The sequence below is a fragment of the Panthera pardus genome, unplaced genomic scaffold (genome assembly GCF_024362965.1).
Source record: "Panthera pardus isolate Hobbes unplaced genomic scaffold, ASM2436296v1 HiC_scaffold_13, whole genome shotgun sequence".
In the NCBI taxonomy this organism is placed as follows: domain Eukaryota; kingdom Metazoa; phylum Chordata; class Mammalia; order Carnivora; family Felidae; genus Panthera; species Panthera pardus.
In genome coordinates this window covers 54,159,319-54,175,182 of record NW_026526688.1, presented here as the reverse complement: position 1 = coordinate 54,175,182, position 15,864 = coordinate 54,159,319, and the positions used below count along the sequence as shown (strand labels likewise).

The 15,864-nt window shown below is 40.2% G+C and overlaps 1 protein-coding gene across 1 annotated transcript in view; it reads right to left on the bottom strand.

Annotated features, from left to right (window-relative positions):
- The window catches only part of HPGD (15-hydroxyprostaglandin dehydrogenase), a 29,267-nt gene extending 13,768 nt beyond the window's left edge, over positions 1-15,499 (bottom strand). The window contains 4 exon segments of the mRNA XM_019440964.2: positions 3,000-3,096; positions 10,970-11,076; positions 14,726-14,849; positions 15,173-15,499. Of these exon segments, the coding sequence (XP_019296509.1) occupies positions 3,000-3,096; positions 10,970-11,076; positions 14,726-14,849; positions 15,173-15,265 (421 nt within the window). The 5' untranslated portion in view covers positions 15,266-15,499.
- Positions 15,500-15,864: the final 365 nt, after the last annotated feature.

Below are 15,864 nucleotides of genomic sequence, written 5' to 3'. Positions count from 1 at the left end.
CACCCCGGGTGGTGAAAAAAAAGCCCACGTTTTTTTTTTGTTGTTGTTGTTGTTGTTGTTTTTTTTTACATTTCTATTTTTATTTAAAAAAATTTTTTTAATGTTTATTTATTTTTGAGAGAGAGAGAGAGACGGAGAGGGAGAGCATGCGTGCAAGTGGGGGAGGGGGCACAGAGAGAGGGAGACACAGAATCCAAAGCAGGCTCTAGGCTGTCAGCACAGAGCCCTATGTGGGGCTTGAACTCATGAACTGTGACATCATGACCTGAGCCGAAGTCAGGCACTTAACTGACTGAGCCACCCCGGGGTCCCTAAGTTTCGATTCTTTTTTAACTAAAAAAAAATTTTTTTTACATTTATTTTTGAGAATTTCACATTTATTTACATTTTATTTATTTATTATTTATTTTACATTATTTTTGAGACAAAGCGTGAGCGGGGGAGGGGTAGAGAGAGAAGGAGACACAGCATCTGAAGCAGGCTCCAGGCTCTGAGCAAGCGGTCAGCACGGAGACCGACACGGGGCTCGAACCCACAAACTGTGAGATCATGACCTGATCCGAAGTCGCTCAACCGACTGAGCCACCCAGGTGCCCCCCTCTAAGTTTCTGTTTTTAATAAAATATTAAATACTTCTTGTTACTTCTCCAGTCACTTGTGTATTTTTTCCTTATAATTTCATTTTAAAATAGTGTGTATGTGGCCTTGACAATTTGACTCCAGGGTTTCGGCCTCCCAGAATCTAAAACATGGCCTTCCCTTAGGCCAAATATCTCTTGTAAGTGTGGTCCGTGCTGTCACCTTTTACTGTATCCTCAGAGTTGCAGTGTTATCATTTATAAGGAGATGTTGCATTAGGAAAAATAACCCGGTTACCCTGAAAAATTTATAGCATCAGTTCTACAATAACTTTAGGGATGTCATTTTGTCTTTCGGCAACCCAGAAAATGAGATGCTAGTCTGCTTTGGAGAAGTTGTAAGGAAGGAGGTTTCTAGGTCTCCACTGGGGGCACGGTTGCCGCAGCTTAAGGGCCATCTGACAATGATTCTCAGAGGAAGGAGAAGGTAAAGACGAAGAGAATCAGACTCCGGTGTGATCACAGGCATCGCCAAAACGGATTCCTGAAATACAACCAGAACTGGCAGGTGGGGCAGAAGGGGGAGAGATGGGGAACCCCTACAATTACCACACTCACTGAAACCAACCAGATAATTTAAGACAGTCTCACTACTCCTGGACACGAATAATTGAGACTTGCTCTCAATAACGGCCAGACTTCTAAGACTTCGTCATTTCATTTGAACTACTCAAGAACCATTGATGATTTTTCCCCCTAGAATTTTAAAAGTAAAGTCATCTGGTTAAGTGGCTCAAAAAGCTGCTGCCAAATATTCTAGCTACTGTTGAGTAATATGGTATCAGATGGTATTAGAGCCTCCTGCTCTGAATAAAACGTAGCTTGGGATTGTACGTTGTGGCAAAGATGATTAGCAGTCTACTGAAATCCATTCTTAGGCACATGGCTAGACCACATGCTCAGACTCCCCTGGAGTTAGGTGACCCAGGAGATCAAATCCTGTACCGGGCCATGAACAGAGATGAGGTGTGCCGTTACTGGGCTGGGGTTTTAGAAAAGAAGCTTTGCCTCCTCGGTGTTCTCTTTTTTTCTGCTGCAGAGAAAGGAGTCCCCCCCCCCCCCCCCCCGCCCCGCTGCCAGCCTAACTGTGGAAGCTCCATGCCAAAGGGTTTCTGCCAGCCTGACTTTCCAAGTGATTGCATATAGAAGAGGTTCCTGGCAACAACGATCTTGCCCCGGGCTGATATATAAGTGAGGAATAAGATTATACTATATTTAAGCCATTACATGTTTGGGTCTATTTACTATAGCAGTTTAGCATTGATGGGTGGCAGAACAGTTCACCCCAAATGGGGCACTTTGGCATAAGGGTTATTTTGACCTAAGGGCACTTGAAAAATCAGCAGGTACGAGAAGGGTACTCTGACCTCTCCTCCTCCTGAAAGCAGGTGCTACAACTCCCATGTAAAATAGGGCCTTCCTAGGCAAGAGCATGTGGCAAAGAAACATGCTTATCACCAGAGATGGGGAGTTGAGGCCAACGGAAATCCGTACAGACCTTGTTAAAATAACTCTTATCTTCCTTTAGGGCCCCCCATATATTTTAGTCACTTTCCCACAATTACCTTTCTTCGTTCAACCTTCAACCTTGTTTATAAACGCTTAGGCCTAGCTATCCTTGGTCTCTGTTTCCCATAGGGGTTCTCGTGGACATATAAAAATCCACAAGCTTTTTTCCTGCAAATCTGTCTTAGGTCAATTTAATTCTCAGGCCCAGCCAGAGACCCTGAGAAACTACAAGTAAAATCTGGCTTTGCCCACAACAGATCCCAACAACTGTATGTGCCGTGTTTTTAAGTTCTATTCTCTTTCTAAAGTCACAGGGGAGTAGAGATACCTTAATGGTGTTTTAGCATTTTTGACTCTGTCAAAGATGCTTTCACGTGCCTTACTGCTTAGTGCCACAGTAAGGGAACTTGAAAAGTCACAGTTTAAAATCATAGACATAAGGCGCCTGGGTGGCTCAGTTGTTAAGCATCTGACTTCGGCTCACGTCATGATCTCACAGTTCGTGAGTTTGAGTCCCATGTCGGGTATAACATGAGCCTCGAGTCAGGTGAGTCCCGCTTCTCACTCACTCTCTCCCTCCCTCCCTCTAGTGGGATTTTCTTTCCCTCTCTTTATCTCTCTGTTCCTCACTCACTTGCACCCTCTAATTAATTAATTAATTAAAAGAAATAAACATTTACTTCAAACTTCTGACATAATGCAATAGAAAATCCCATAGAGCCGGTAACAACAAAACTATTAAGCACATTTTCAATTCCAAACCTGAACTGATAATGAATATCCTCTGAAGATTCACTTTTGTGGCCCAAATTACCAATAGGAAATTATTATTAATGTAGTAACTGTCCTTACCTGCTAAAGATGACATATTGATAATGATGCCGCCTTCACCTCCATTTTGCTTACTCATGTAATCCAAGCCAAGATATGTTCCACTGATAACAGAAACCTAATCCAGAGGCATAAATGGGAAAAGCTATTCATTATACTTCATTGCACAGTCACACAGCAAAGTTTTTATTGCTCTTGCAGATACCCAGGGAGATTTCCGCAAATACTACCCCTGAAAGCTTTTTCAAGTGACTGCTTGCCTTTTTTTAAAGCTAGTCGTTGACTGCATTCTCCTTTGTTTGCCTACTGTTGTGGAGCCCGTCACATCTCTGCAAATCTTCACTTACTGCCCCGCCTGATATTTTATGAATAAAGTTGTATACCCGTGGTGTTTTGTCACTTGACCTCAATTCGCAGCACCTTCCAGTACACAGTTTACAGCATTCTTTCGTGTGTACCGTACTGTGTATTCTTTCTCTTTTCTAAATATTGGACACAAAATGTATTTACCCTTCTTAGCGTAAGGTTTTCAGATTCAGGTATTTTATATTCAGCTGCTGTGTTTAACTCTTTTGGATTTGGGAATCTATAATAGTGGAAACCCTTGATTTCCTATACAGTTTTCATCTTTTTTTTTCCTAATAAAAAGTCTATTTTGCATTTGTATCCACTTCTTTCCCCATGTAATCCAGAGGAAGGTGATCTCCCCAGGTTTAGGGTAGATACTGATTAATTCAGTCACAGAAAGCCCATTCTCTATGCCAGTGACTGGCTTAGGAGCCTGTAGGTGACCCACTTCTAGGTGGTGAGATCTGAAGAGCAGTCAGCTAAAAGGGGGCGGGGGTCCAGGTAGGTGATGGGGTGGTGGGAGAGGAGGTCACCGAAAAAATTTTTGCTTTTAAGAAAACCAGAAAGAAATGATTCCATTTTTCCTTTTGCATCATTTCATAAAGGTGTGATGGCTGGGTTAAATCATTACATTACCAGTGTCTTGAAGATGAAACCTCCATGAAGGAAGACAGAGCAGAGAGATGAAAAGAAACTAGGTTCTGATAACACTGTGTTGCAGTATAAAGCAATCCTGAAGCCTGTGTGGTGTGAGATCATATAACTCTTTTACCCAATTTCAGCACCCTGACTTTTCCATTAGCTGGACATAGGATCTTCAGTCACGTCTGTCACGTAAGTTTGCTCCTCACTCTCGCACCGTCTTTCTGAGAGTTTACTCTGATTTGTTACCTATCTCCACGCGTAGGCAACTCTTCTGTTGCAGGAGTCTGACATTTAAGAATTCACCACTACCCAGAGTAACTTGTGATACAAAACTTATATTTGAAACCTTATTTTCCCTTTTAGATGTCAGAACTGCTCTCCTTTCCAACTTAGACTTTTAGAAGGTGGATATTTTCTTTTGACATCTTTATTCCTACTTTTTTCATTCTTTACGAGACTGTAAAGATAATGATGAAATAGGTAATGAGCCTGAAACTGAGGGCATACACTGGTGTTTACCCTTTTTTTTTTCTTTAAAGTCCTTTTAGAGTTTTCTTAACAAGATTTCTTGCCTCTCTACCTAACAGTAGTCCTAGAACAAAAAAGTAAATTGAAGATTCTATTCACTTAAACCACATGTCAGTTTGATATTAAGTAGGCTTAGGGAGAATAAGTAAAAATCTCCCCATGATTCCCTTTAAAAAGAAAAAAAAAAACCCAAAACATCGATGGTTTATATAAGAAGGAAAAAATGTATATGGCTGAAATTACTGAAGTCAGTCAGATTCTGGTAGTTTCTGCCTAAGTCTCTAGCATGTCTGGACAGAATTTCTATTTATGCGTATTGGCGCTATGCTTTTATTCTCAGGTATTTACAGCTTTGCTGACACCCTGCTTTTGTGTTTTCAACATCTACAAGATGCAGCCAGTTAGACAGTTTGGGAATATTTAAGCTTTAATTTTTTAAAGAAGGAAGATTTATTTCCAGGTCTTTGGTGGTGGAGGACAAAGGATTATTTTCCCATCCAGTATCAGGTTAAAAACTGAGTAACTTTTCAAATGAAAGTGTTCTCAGAATAAATCTACAAAACAGGGTCTGATATGCTCTGGCTGGGGCATATAGGGTATTTTACCTCTTTTCCTATAACAATCTCTGCCTTATACAGATAATATATTAAATGAAATATTAGGAAACCACAGAACAAAATGGTTTTTTTGTTGTTGTTGTTGTTAAATTCTAAATATCTTTCTTGTCCCTTGGCAATGTTTATATACCACATAGATCTGGTCATTATAATACCAAGCATCTAGGGGAAAATAAGAAAATGAAAACTACAGACATGCTCTAGCTACAAACACAAAGTAGCTGGAGTCTATAGTATGATTTCAGTCCATTATATAAAGGTACAATTTTAAAAAAAATTTGTTTTAACGTTTATTCATTTTTGAGAGACAGAGAAAGACAGCACAAGCAGGGGAGGGGCAGAGAGAGGGAGACACAGAATCTGAAGTGAGTTCCAGGCTCTGAGCTGTCAGCACAGAGCCTGATGGGGGCTCAAACCCACAAAATGTGATATCGTGACCTGAGCCGAAGTTGGACGCTTAACCAACTGAGCCACCCAGGCGCCCCAAGGTACCCTCAATTTTGTACTTGACCTTCAAAACATTTTGTACTTGACTCTCAAAAACAAAAAAAAAAAAAAAAGGAAAGAAAGAAAGTATATCTTGTGTCTAATTTCACATAATATGAATAAAAATTCAATTAGTGACCAAATGACCTAATTAACACATGCTTACTCCATAGTTTTGGTTACGAGCAATTTTTATATGTAAAACCAAAATTATAATTGCACTGTATTCCAGATCTTAAATTAGTTTTTTCCACAGATTAAAGCACTCTATAAGTTAAAACCACTCGCAAATTCCCCTGTAACAAAGATAAATGGATAAATGGTAGTAGCTTACTTGTTTAACTCTTCTTATCAGACATTATGTCTTCTTAGTTTATAGATACATAATGTATTATATATAACATACAATGTTATGTATTACATATATATTTCTATAACATATATATAATACAAGTGTGCCTGTGCATTCGCTACTGAAATTTCCGAATCTATCATTTCCCTTCCCTTCCTCCGATCTGGGGTCCCTTTTAGTTTACGGTTCTTGTGCTACATTCTACCTCTAATTTTAAAAATTCTGTCATCTAAATCATGAAACACTGCCTTTCAGGTTTCTTGTCTTTTCACCAGCCCAATTCTCAAGAAATACTAAAATAGATGACCATTTTTTTCCCTGAAATCCTTTTTTTATCTTTTGTTTCTGTGTCCAGTCTTTTCCCATTTTTACTCATTTATGCAGTAAATATTATATTTCCCCTTGTAGAACTACTTAAAATTTAGCAAGTTTTGCCTAACCATTAGAGCTCAACTAGACCTTTAGATATTATTGAGTAGCAATAACAGAAAGAAGTTACTAATTTAATTTGTAATTAACATCCTTGGGAACCAAGAAAAGGGAGTACATTTGACAACATTCCTATCTACCTCCTCAACTTTTCCTTAGAGGTAGAGAAGGGCAGAGAAATCAACCTCATATAGAAATCAGACTGTGCCAATGAAAACAATGTGTTTTTACAATCTGGAAGAGAAATATGATTTAGTGAGTGAATACTATGTTCAGGCACTGTGCTGGATACTTCGTGCAAGTTCTGGTTTATTTAAGTTTAACCATCCTTCGTGGCAAGGAAAGTATCCCCATCCTCTTACAACCGTGAAACCCAAGACCACAGAAATGAAATAAAAGCTCATGCATTCTAAATTCAGGGCTGGAATCTACTTTTGACCGAATCCAGTCTTGACTGACCTTTCCAGTGCAAATCTTTAGTCAACCCGTGTACGTCTGACAAAAATAATCAATAGCAATAAGCTATCTATTTTGTTTAGTTTTTATTTGAGTACACTAAGGGATTCAATATACATTAGTCACGTGTCCAAATTAGGTTATGAAATCCCACCTGAACGGGAAGAAGTTAGTCAGGCATATTAAAGGGTCAAAGAGTAAAAGGAATACATCACAGAATGGCTTTACCAGTTCTCAAAGTCAAGTCTACTTCCACCCAATTGCCAGAGTAACCTTTGATAGCTATGAAAAGATTCATTCTTTCCTGAACATTCTTAGCTCTGAGCAGTTCGAAATAAAGATAGCGCAGTTGGCTCCAGATGAAGGAGGAGGCACAGACTAGCCTTGTGGGAACAAAAGACTGGGAAGAGGTTTAATGTACCTGTTGTGTGGGGAGAGTGGGGAGATCTGTGGAGTTAAGGATAAGGAAGGGGTAAGTCTGGTAAGGAGTGAAAAGTGGAAGGACAGATGATACAGCCTGGCAACGCTGATATATCAGGAAATAATCCCAACAGTGTATTAAAACACAAAAATGAATACCCCTGTATGCAAAATGTCATCGAATGACAGTTTATTTATCCAATAAGCATTCACTGAACACCTACTCTGTACACAAAACACAAATTTTGTGCCCTGAAAGAGCTCAGAGTATACTGGCATATAGTGCATGGGTATAAAAAATAATTCTAATAAAAATTTTAAATTTGTAAGCCTTTCTAAGAATGGTATAATAATGTTGTACAAGATTCCAGAAGAGGGAGTGATATGTGGTAAGGTTCTTTAACTAAAGGGTTCTTCTCTTGACAGGGACAGGAGCACAGAAAAATGCAAAAGCACACACAGGATCTTGTAAAAGGGGCAAATTACATTCAGAGTCGAAAAAAAATATATGTTATGTAAACCTAACACAAATATTTGCATTATACTAACAGACATAATCAAGTTGGAAGGATAATGATTGGTCAGATTCTAATCTACTCTTGAAATGGGTGTTGAAGGTAGGAAGGGAAGTAACATGTTTTCGAGTTATATATAGGTAACAAAGGTTATATCTTGCTCTCTCGATGTAAAATTAAACAAATATTAGTTCCTGGAGTTAAGCTAAGGAGTGGCCTATGTCAGCAGAGGCCAAAGAAAAATAAACACCAGATAATTTCAATGAGCAAGGATCCAGGAGAGTGAGTTGTAGACAAAGGAGCCAAATAAAATTCTCCTGGTTTTCCAGAATTTTCTATTTGCAGATAATGTAAGAACTTTCTAGCATGCAGCAAGTGTTTATTCACCCAGGCTACATTAGAGCAAACACTCCCTCTCAGTCAGATGAAGATAGACAATTTGAATCCTATTATTTAAGATAATCTCTTCACTATTTTCACGTTCTTTATATTGGCTCTAATCATTGCACACTGCTTTCTGACAGCTGATTTCTCAGAGAAGAGACACAGTAGCTGTCCATTATGAATACAACCAATATGGAATTTTATACCCTAGTGAACTTTATCTATAAAATATCTGTAGACAGCACTGATGAAATTATTAAAAATATCAGTAGTGATGCTTCAGGGAGAAAATGGCTGTGGGATTTGTGCTTTTTCACCAGCAGAACTCAGTTCAAAGAAATTCTTGCCACGTTATGTGGTTTTGGAAAGTGCCATCAAGTTTATAAAAATGTATTCTTAACTATTCCTGCAGTTCTCAAATGGTTGTACATTCATTTTTTTTTTTTAAATCTGGCAACCAAAGTATATAATGAAGTATGGTTCATAATAAGTCAGGGGCAACCACCAAAGATTAATAAAATATTCTTAACAGCAAAAAAAAAAAATTTAGAGGTATCCAGTGGAATTTAAGAAAGGAATGGAAAAAGATCAAAAACAAAAAGAAAACTTAGTAAATTTAAAATATGAACTAAAGCGTAAGAAATAAGTTCCAAAAGAAGGGTAAAAAATAAAAGTGGCTTAAATTCACAAATATACAATGCAGATATGCTCACATATGGCTTTAAAAATAAGAGCTCACAGTATATTGTCAGCAAGAGACAAATATAACATAAAAGTTGACAGGTCTCTAAACATACACATATATCCCAGAAAGATATGGGGGAAACTTGACAAATAACATTTTAAAGTTCTTCTGAAATCTCATGATATCTAGGAACACCTGTGACAAATTTTAAAAAGAATTAGGAGAGTGTTTGTACTTTAGTTTTCTTTTTTTAGAGAGAGAGAGAGAGAGAGATTGAGAGAAAGTATATGGGGGAGGGGCAGAGAGATTGAGAGAAAGAGTATGGGGGAGGGGGGGGAGAGAGAGAGAGAGAGAGAGAGAGAGAGAGAGAGAGAGAGAGAGAGAGAAGAGAGAGAGAATCTTAAGTAGGCTCCACACCCAGCTTGGGGAGGAGGGTCTCGATCTTGAGACCATGAGATCATGACCTACGCTGAAGTCATGAGTCTGACATTCAACCGACTGAGCCACGTAGGCACCCCTGTTTGTATTTTAAAACAGTACCTTTCACTCTTGGTTAAAGGACTTTAGGCATCTGTCAAGTTTGGGGAACAACTCTGTATCCTTATCAGAGTGTTCACGCATTCCTCTCTTTTGTGAGGTAGTATAATTCTCATTACTCCCACCACGTTACTACTGTTAAGCAATCACTCCTGGGAATGTAGATTCAAGTCAAACATTTACTGACTAAGCACTATCTTCAAGATATTGTGTTGATTACTGAGAAAGAAAGAAGGAAAGGAAAGAGAGAAAGCAAAAACATAACTCAGTTCCTGTTTTTAAGGTGTTTATCATCTCCCGGGAGGGTATCATGAAGGAGGGGGCCACTCCTTGTATGTTTAAACACACTTAGTGGCCTCTCTGTACTTTACACATCCCTGCTTTGCAAAACTAGTCGAATGGCCTTACCAAGGGCGGGATGACCCCCCCCTACAGCTTAGCTCCGACAACTTGTTTGGCTAAGGTTTAAGTTTTACTAAATCCCAATACCTTATGTCAAGTGTGTTTATAAAATGAGATACCCAACAACCTTGTAATACAGTGGATAAAACAAATCTTATTTCTTTATTCGACGTTTTTGTAATTTAAGCAAGACCTAAACGATCATCAAACATTGTAGAAATTACACGCACACGTACACACATACCGACTTTCAAGATAAAAATCTTAATAATTACAAAGTCTCACTGTCCCTTTAGCCTTATTTTCTGTTAAATTTCTGGAATTAAATTAAGATTTAGTTTTCAGGGGCACCCTGGTGGCTCAGTCGGTTGGGCCTCCAACCTCGGCTCAGGTCATGATCTCCCAGTTTGTGGGTTCGAGCCCTGCGTCAGCTCTGTGCTGACAGCTCAGGGCCTGGAGCCTGCTCCCAATTCTGTGTCTCCCTCTCTCTGGGCCCCTCCCCTGCTTGCACTTTCTCTCTCTCTCTCTCTCTCTTTAAAAAATAAACATAAAACATTTTTAAAAATGATTTAGTTTTTAAGTAAGTAAGTTAAGCCACGGTTAACAGATTTTTTTTTTTCTGTAATGGGCCAGATGGTAAATAGTTTAGTCAATGTGCACCACAAGGTCATTGTCACACTATTCAACTCTGCTGTTGTAGCAAAAAGTAGCCACAGCCAATATGCAGATGGATGACTGTAGCTGTGTTCAAATAAAACTATATAGACTCTGATATCTGAATTTCGTATATTTATGTACTTCATATTCTTCTTTTTACATTTTTTCAACCATTAAAAAATATAAGACTCATTTTTAGCTTGCAGGTCATACAAAAACAGGTGACAGGCTAGGTGAGCCTGTGGGTCATAGTTTGCCAACTACTAAGTTATGCAATAAACTATGTGGGTTTTTTTTTCTTATATTTCCTTTGAAGATTTTAAGACAGATTTATCTGCATAATTAGAAGTCTCAAATATCTTCCTATTTGTAAAAGGAAATGCTTTTTTTCCTAGCTTTCTGTAACTTCCCTTTTTCTACGTTGTAGGTTTTTGTATTGATTTCATGAATGTAAGAACCTTTTTTTCCTTTAAAAGCATCATTTTTTAAAAATAAGTTCAGGCAGTAAAAACATGGCTAAGATAGCTTACCAAATTAATTTGCACAGTTTTTTCCCAGTTTTTCTCATTATTCACTCCAGCGTTATTGACCAAAATGTCCAATCTTCCAAAGTGGTCTACAACTTTTCTGAAAGTATCTAATTAAAAAAAAGAAGACATTATAAATTTTTTTTTAACATTTATTTATTTTTGAGACAGAGAGAGACAGAGCATGAACAGGGGAGGGGCAGAGAGAGAGGGAGACACAGAATCAGAAGCAGGCTCCAGGCTCTGAGCCATCAGCCCAGAGCCCGACGCGGGGCTCGAACTCACAGACTGCGAGATCGTGACCTGAGCTGAAGTCAGACGCTCAACTGACTGAACCACCCAGGCGCCTCCAAAAAAGAAGACATTATATAGATATGTTCTTGTTTTCCATATATACATTTCAGTCCTACCCTGTGCCCTGAAATCAATTTTCATGTATTCACTCTTATAACGAAAATTACACTCTTAGATAGTGACTTAATGCCTTGCTTCTCGAAGTACCGTTTGTGAGCCAGGAACATCAATCAGCATTACCTGGGAACTTGTTATAAATGCACAATCTGTGACCACCACAGACCTACTGAATCGGAATCTTAACTTTAATAAGGTCTGTAGATGACCTGTACGTATACACTGAAGTTCTTAATTTAATGAAGTAAATTTTAGACAACTGAGCATCCTAAACTAAGAGCTCTTACAAATCCATCTGGGCAGCCAGTATCAGTCTGTCTTTAAGACATTATTGAAGCTCTCTGGCTTAGACTATGACAAACATCCTTTCTCAATAAGCTGTATTATCTTTATAAAGTGTAATATTAAACATAAGTCTTCTTGTGTATTCAGATCCATTATGGCCATTTCAGGGAGTTTTAATAGCCCAGGAAGTAAAAGTGTACATACTTCATTCAGTTGATTTGGGTACTGCAACTTGAATTATGTACCATTCATTCTTTTCTCTTTCTCACTATTATTGCTGTTTTGTATTCCTAGTTTGTATAAAAGCTATGTTCAACCAGGGTAAAAGCCCACATAGATGCTAAGGCATGAAAGTCATTCATGGCATTGTCAAACCACATATCCAGTCCTTGCAAACCCTCCTTAGCCAGTTCATACTTGGCTTTATCATCAAAGCAGTTTTTGACATACTTCTATAGATTTAAACTGATTCCTTGGGCCTTTTACCATTGGTTCTAGTTCTATTACTTGAGACTACAGATAACAATTGGGGTTGTTCTTCCACAGGACAGAAATGTCTTCTCTGGTCTTAAGGTCAGTATATGAGTTCCTTGAAAAAAGTAAAGTCACAGAAACTTTATTTTGATTGAAATGAAATCTAGAATTACTAACAACCGTGAGACATACTGAGGGGGACACGGGCTCATCAGTTCCCAAGTGGGTAAATCACTATGCAAGCTAATTGCCAGAAATATTACGAAGGCCATTATTTACAGTACTTTACCATACTGGAATAGAAAACAACAAAATAAAAGCTGCTTACTTTTTCATGGAATTTTTAAACTGCTTAAAATGTCAAATTGATTCTGGAAAAGGTCCTCCAGCAGAAAACATCTAAGGAATATCTATCTATCTATCTATCTATCTATCTATCTATCTATCTATTTTTGCATCTATCCTAAGCATGTTCTACTCTTCAAAATCCCACATTCGGGGCGCCTGGGTGGCTCGGTCTGTTGGGCGGCCAATTTCGGCTCAGGTCATGATCTCGCGGTCCGTGAGTTCGAGCCCCGCATCGGGCTCTGTGCTGACAGCTCAGAGCCTGGAGCCTGTTTCAGATTCTGTGTCTCCCTCTCTCTGACCCTCCCCCGTTCATGCTCTGTCTCTCTCTGTCTCAAAAATAAATAAACGTTAGGAAAAAAAATTCAAAACCCCACATTCATCTTATAGGATTTCGGTTGTTAAGTATGTAAGTCTAACTGCTTCTTTAATTCTTCTTCCCTCCTCCTGGTCTCTACTGCATACCTTACACTCTGCCCATATCAGTAGATAATACATCATTCTCTTTCTGATCTACCACTGAATTTGGGGCTCACGGGGCTTACGATTAAGCTCTTGCTGACATTTATAAGCTGAGGCACTCTGTAATTTACCTAAATTCTCCACACTATTTTTTTCATTTGCAAAATGAATTCTGTCTAGATCTCTAAGACAGTTTTCACCTCTGTATTTTTATGATTTTAATGAAGTCTCCCTCGGCCGCCACCTAAACAGTTTCAAAACTCGTACACAGAATTAAATCCTGAAATTGGAAGAGTCAAGGCCATGTCTTCCTTAAATGCAAATAAATGCTGATGTCCAGACAATGTGTGGATTTCTCATGATCAACATGCTTTCTCCTGGTCACTCCTGTATCTGAATTTCTTCCTCCACAATCCTTAAGGAATGTGTTTACAGCCAAGATACTAATTTTAAATACTGGGAAGCAAAACAATTAAGGTTAAATGTCACATGTGAAACTACATAAATTCAGGCAGAAATAGCTTTCAGATGATCTATACTGTTTCCTATTTCATCAGCATGGATGTTGGGATCTGGCACGACTTTATCCTTGATCCGAAATATCATGCACAATCAACAAAACTTTACCCTCTTGCAAAATATGTTCCACTAGCACTGTGTTCACAGATCTCTTCTACTTAAGCTTGTAAGTCATATTGTAAGTCTTAGCATTTTCAGATTTAATTACATAATTTCCTATAAAACAATTTCCTTTAACAGCAGGGGAAAACCCGCTTCTAATGTACCACTCCATCTTTACTCTCCTACAGAATAGCCCAACACTTTCAAAGAAATTCACATATCCAGTGTTCTTTAAGAACAGGAGTACTAGCATGACTTTTATGGAAAATTTCTGGCCCCTTCATTAAAGATGTGCCCCACATTTACTGAGTCTTCCAATAAAACTTTGTGAAATATGTATATTTTATTTTTCTGGGTTTTTTTTTCCAGAAAAAAAAAATGTATATTTTCCATGCAGATCTACCAAACCTCCATATGACCAATTGTGTTTAGTCTCCGTGCCAATACTGTCCTTGATCTCTCACAAGTAGATGGGTCTATTTTAAGGGAGTAGACGGAAACAGGAAAGCATTGAGGAAAGTCTGATAGAAACTTTTCTTCTGTGATTCTAACACTGCAGTAGAGCTATTATTATTTTTAAAGTACCATTTCATAGGGGAAAACCCAGAGAGAACATTTAGTTGATTGCATCTAGCACGTCTGCGATGATGATCCTTGATCTTGCATTCTAGTATGTTTAAAAGGAAACATTGCCACATTTGGTTGTCATTGAACTCTGCATCTTCCAGCATTCTGGAAGAAGTTGTTTGCCACAGTCCCTTAGCCTACTTCAGCTTTCCAAGTTCCATCTGCAATTTCAATCATTTAATAATCCCTGTAGCAGCACGGTCTTTGAATACACAAAGGAATTTTGATTACATTACGTGCTGCCAAAATTAAAAAAAAATAAAATAAAAGATTTCTCAAACAGTCTTGGTTTTCCCCCTCTTAGTTTTCATGGCTATGGGGATGTCGGCAGGAAACATAACAGTCCAAGCTATCTTTCGGAGCTTATTAAATAGCTGCTCTCCAGGAGGTAGCCTTGGAGCTTATTAAATAGCTGCTCTCCAGGAGGTAGCCTTGCATATGCCTGCACCAAGCTGGCGCTGCGGCCCGGCTGCCTTCAGGTTGTTGCTTGTTCAAGGCATGTTCCGTGCTGATGGACTGATTCCCCTCTCTTACCTCTCAATTGTTCCTGGTCAGCCACATCGCACTGGATGAACAGAGTCTTCTGCGGTTCAAACTGCTCATCCAGGGCAGCTTTACACTTTACACCTGCTTCAAGGTTCCAGTCGACCAGCGCTACCTATAAAGAGCAGAGGAATCGAGGTTCTGCGCAGCTTGTGAAACAGCCGGACGAACAGTAAATACACACCGGGACGCTCCCCCTTCTTGGACCTCAAACTCCGCAATTAAAATTCGGGGTCTCTCCCCACCGCCTTCGAGGTCTGCTCCAGACCGTCAGCCTCAGCAGCTTTTGAAAGTGGCAAAGGTGGGCAACCTGGGGCGCAGCAACCCCCCGCCCCCCTTCCCGCCCCGAGCTCGCCGGGAGTCCTCTGACCGGTGGGCGAGTCTCCGGGTGGGAAGACACGTTTCCCGGGGGGGAGGGGGGCGGGCGCCAACGCTTACCTTGGCGCCCTTGTGCAGGAGCGCCTCCGCAAAGGCCCTGCCGATGCCCTGCGCCGCGCCGGTCACCAGCGCCACTTTGCCGTTCACATGCATGACGCGGCCGCTGCTCCGGGCGGTGGGCGAGCTCGGCGTCTCCGCGCCGCCGCAGCTTTTATGGCCCCCTGCGCGCGCGCGTGCAGCCCGGCGGGGCGCTCTCCTGCGAGTGGGCGGGGATGAAACTGTCAAGCCCGCGCCGGGGAGCCCACGGCTGTGTCACCTGGCGCTGAGCGCTCCGGGGCGCCAGGCTTCGCGATCTTTGCCTTCCTGACTCGCTGCCCGGGTCAGAGCCTGTGGCTGGCAGGGCGCTGACAGGGAAAACAGAGAAGTTGTTTCTAAAAAAGATTACCTTCATTCAGTGCGCCGAAGACCCCCCCACCCCCCCGGATAAAAGGAGAGCGGAGGAGGGAGGGGCTTGGGAGCTTGGTGTCCCCCTCCAACCCTCAGGGCCTCCTCTCTCTGCTACCCCCCACTGCCCCGAATCAGAAACAAAAACAAGCAAACGAAGAGAAATTTTAGGGGTGTTGCTGTTTGTCTGTATCCAAGTTTATGTCTGAATTCCCATCTCATGGCGATTGGGGTGCGGATGGGGGTGGGGTGCAGAGGTAACTAGCACCATTGTTTTCTTTCTTTCTTTCTCTCTTTCTTTCTTTCTT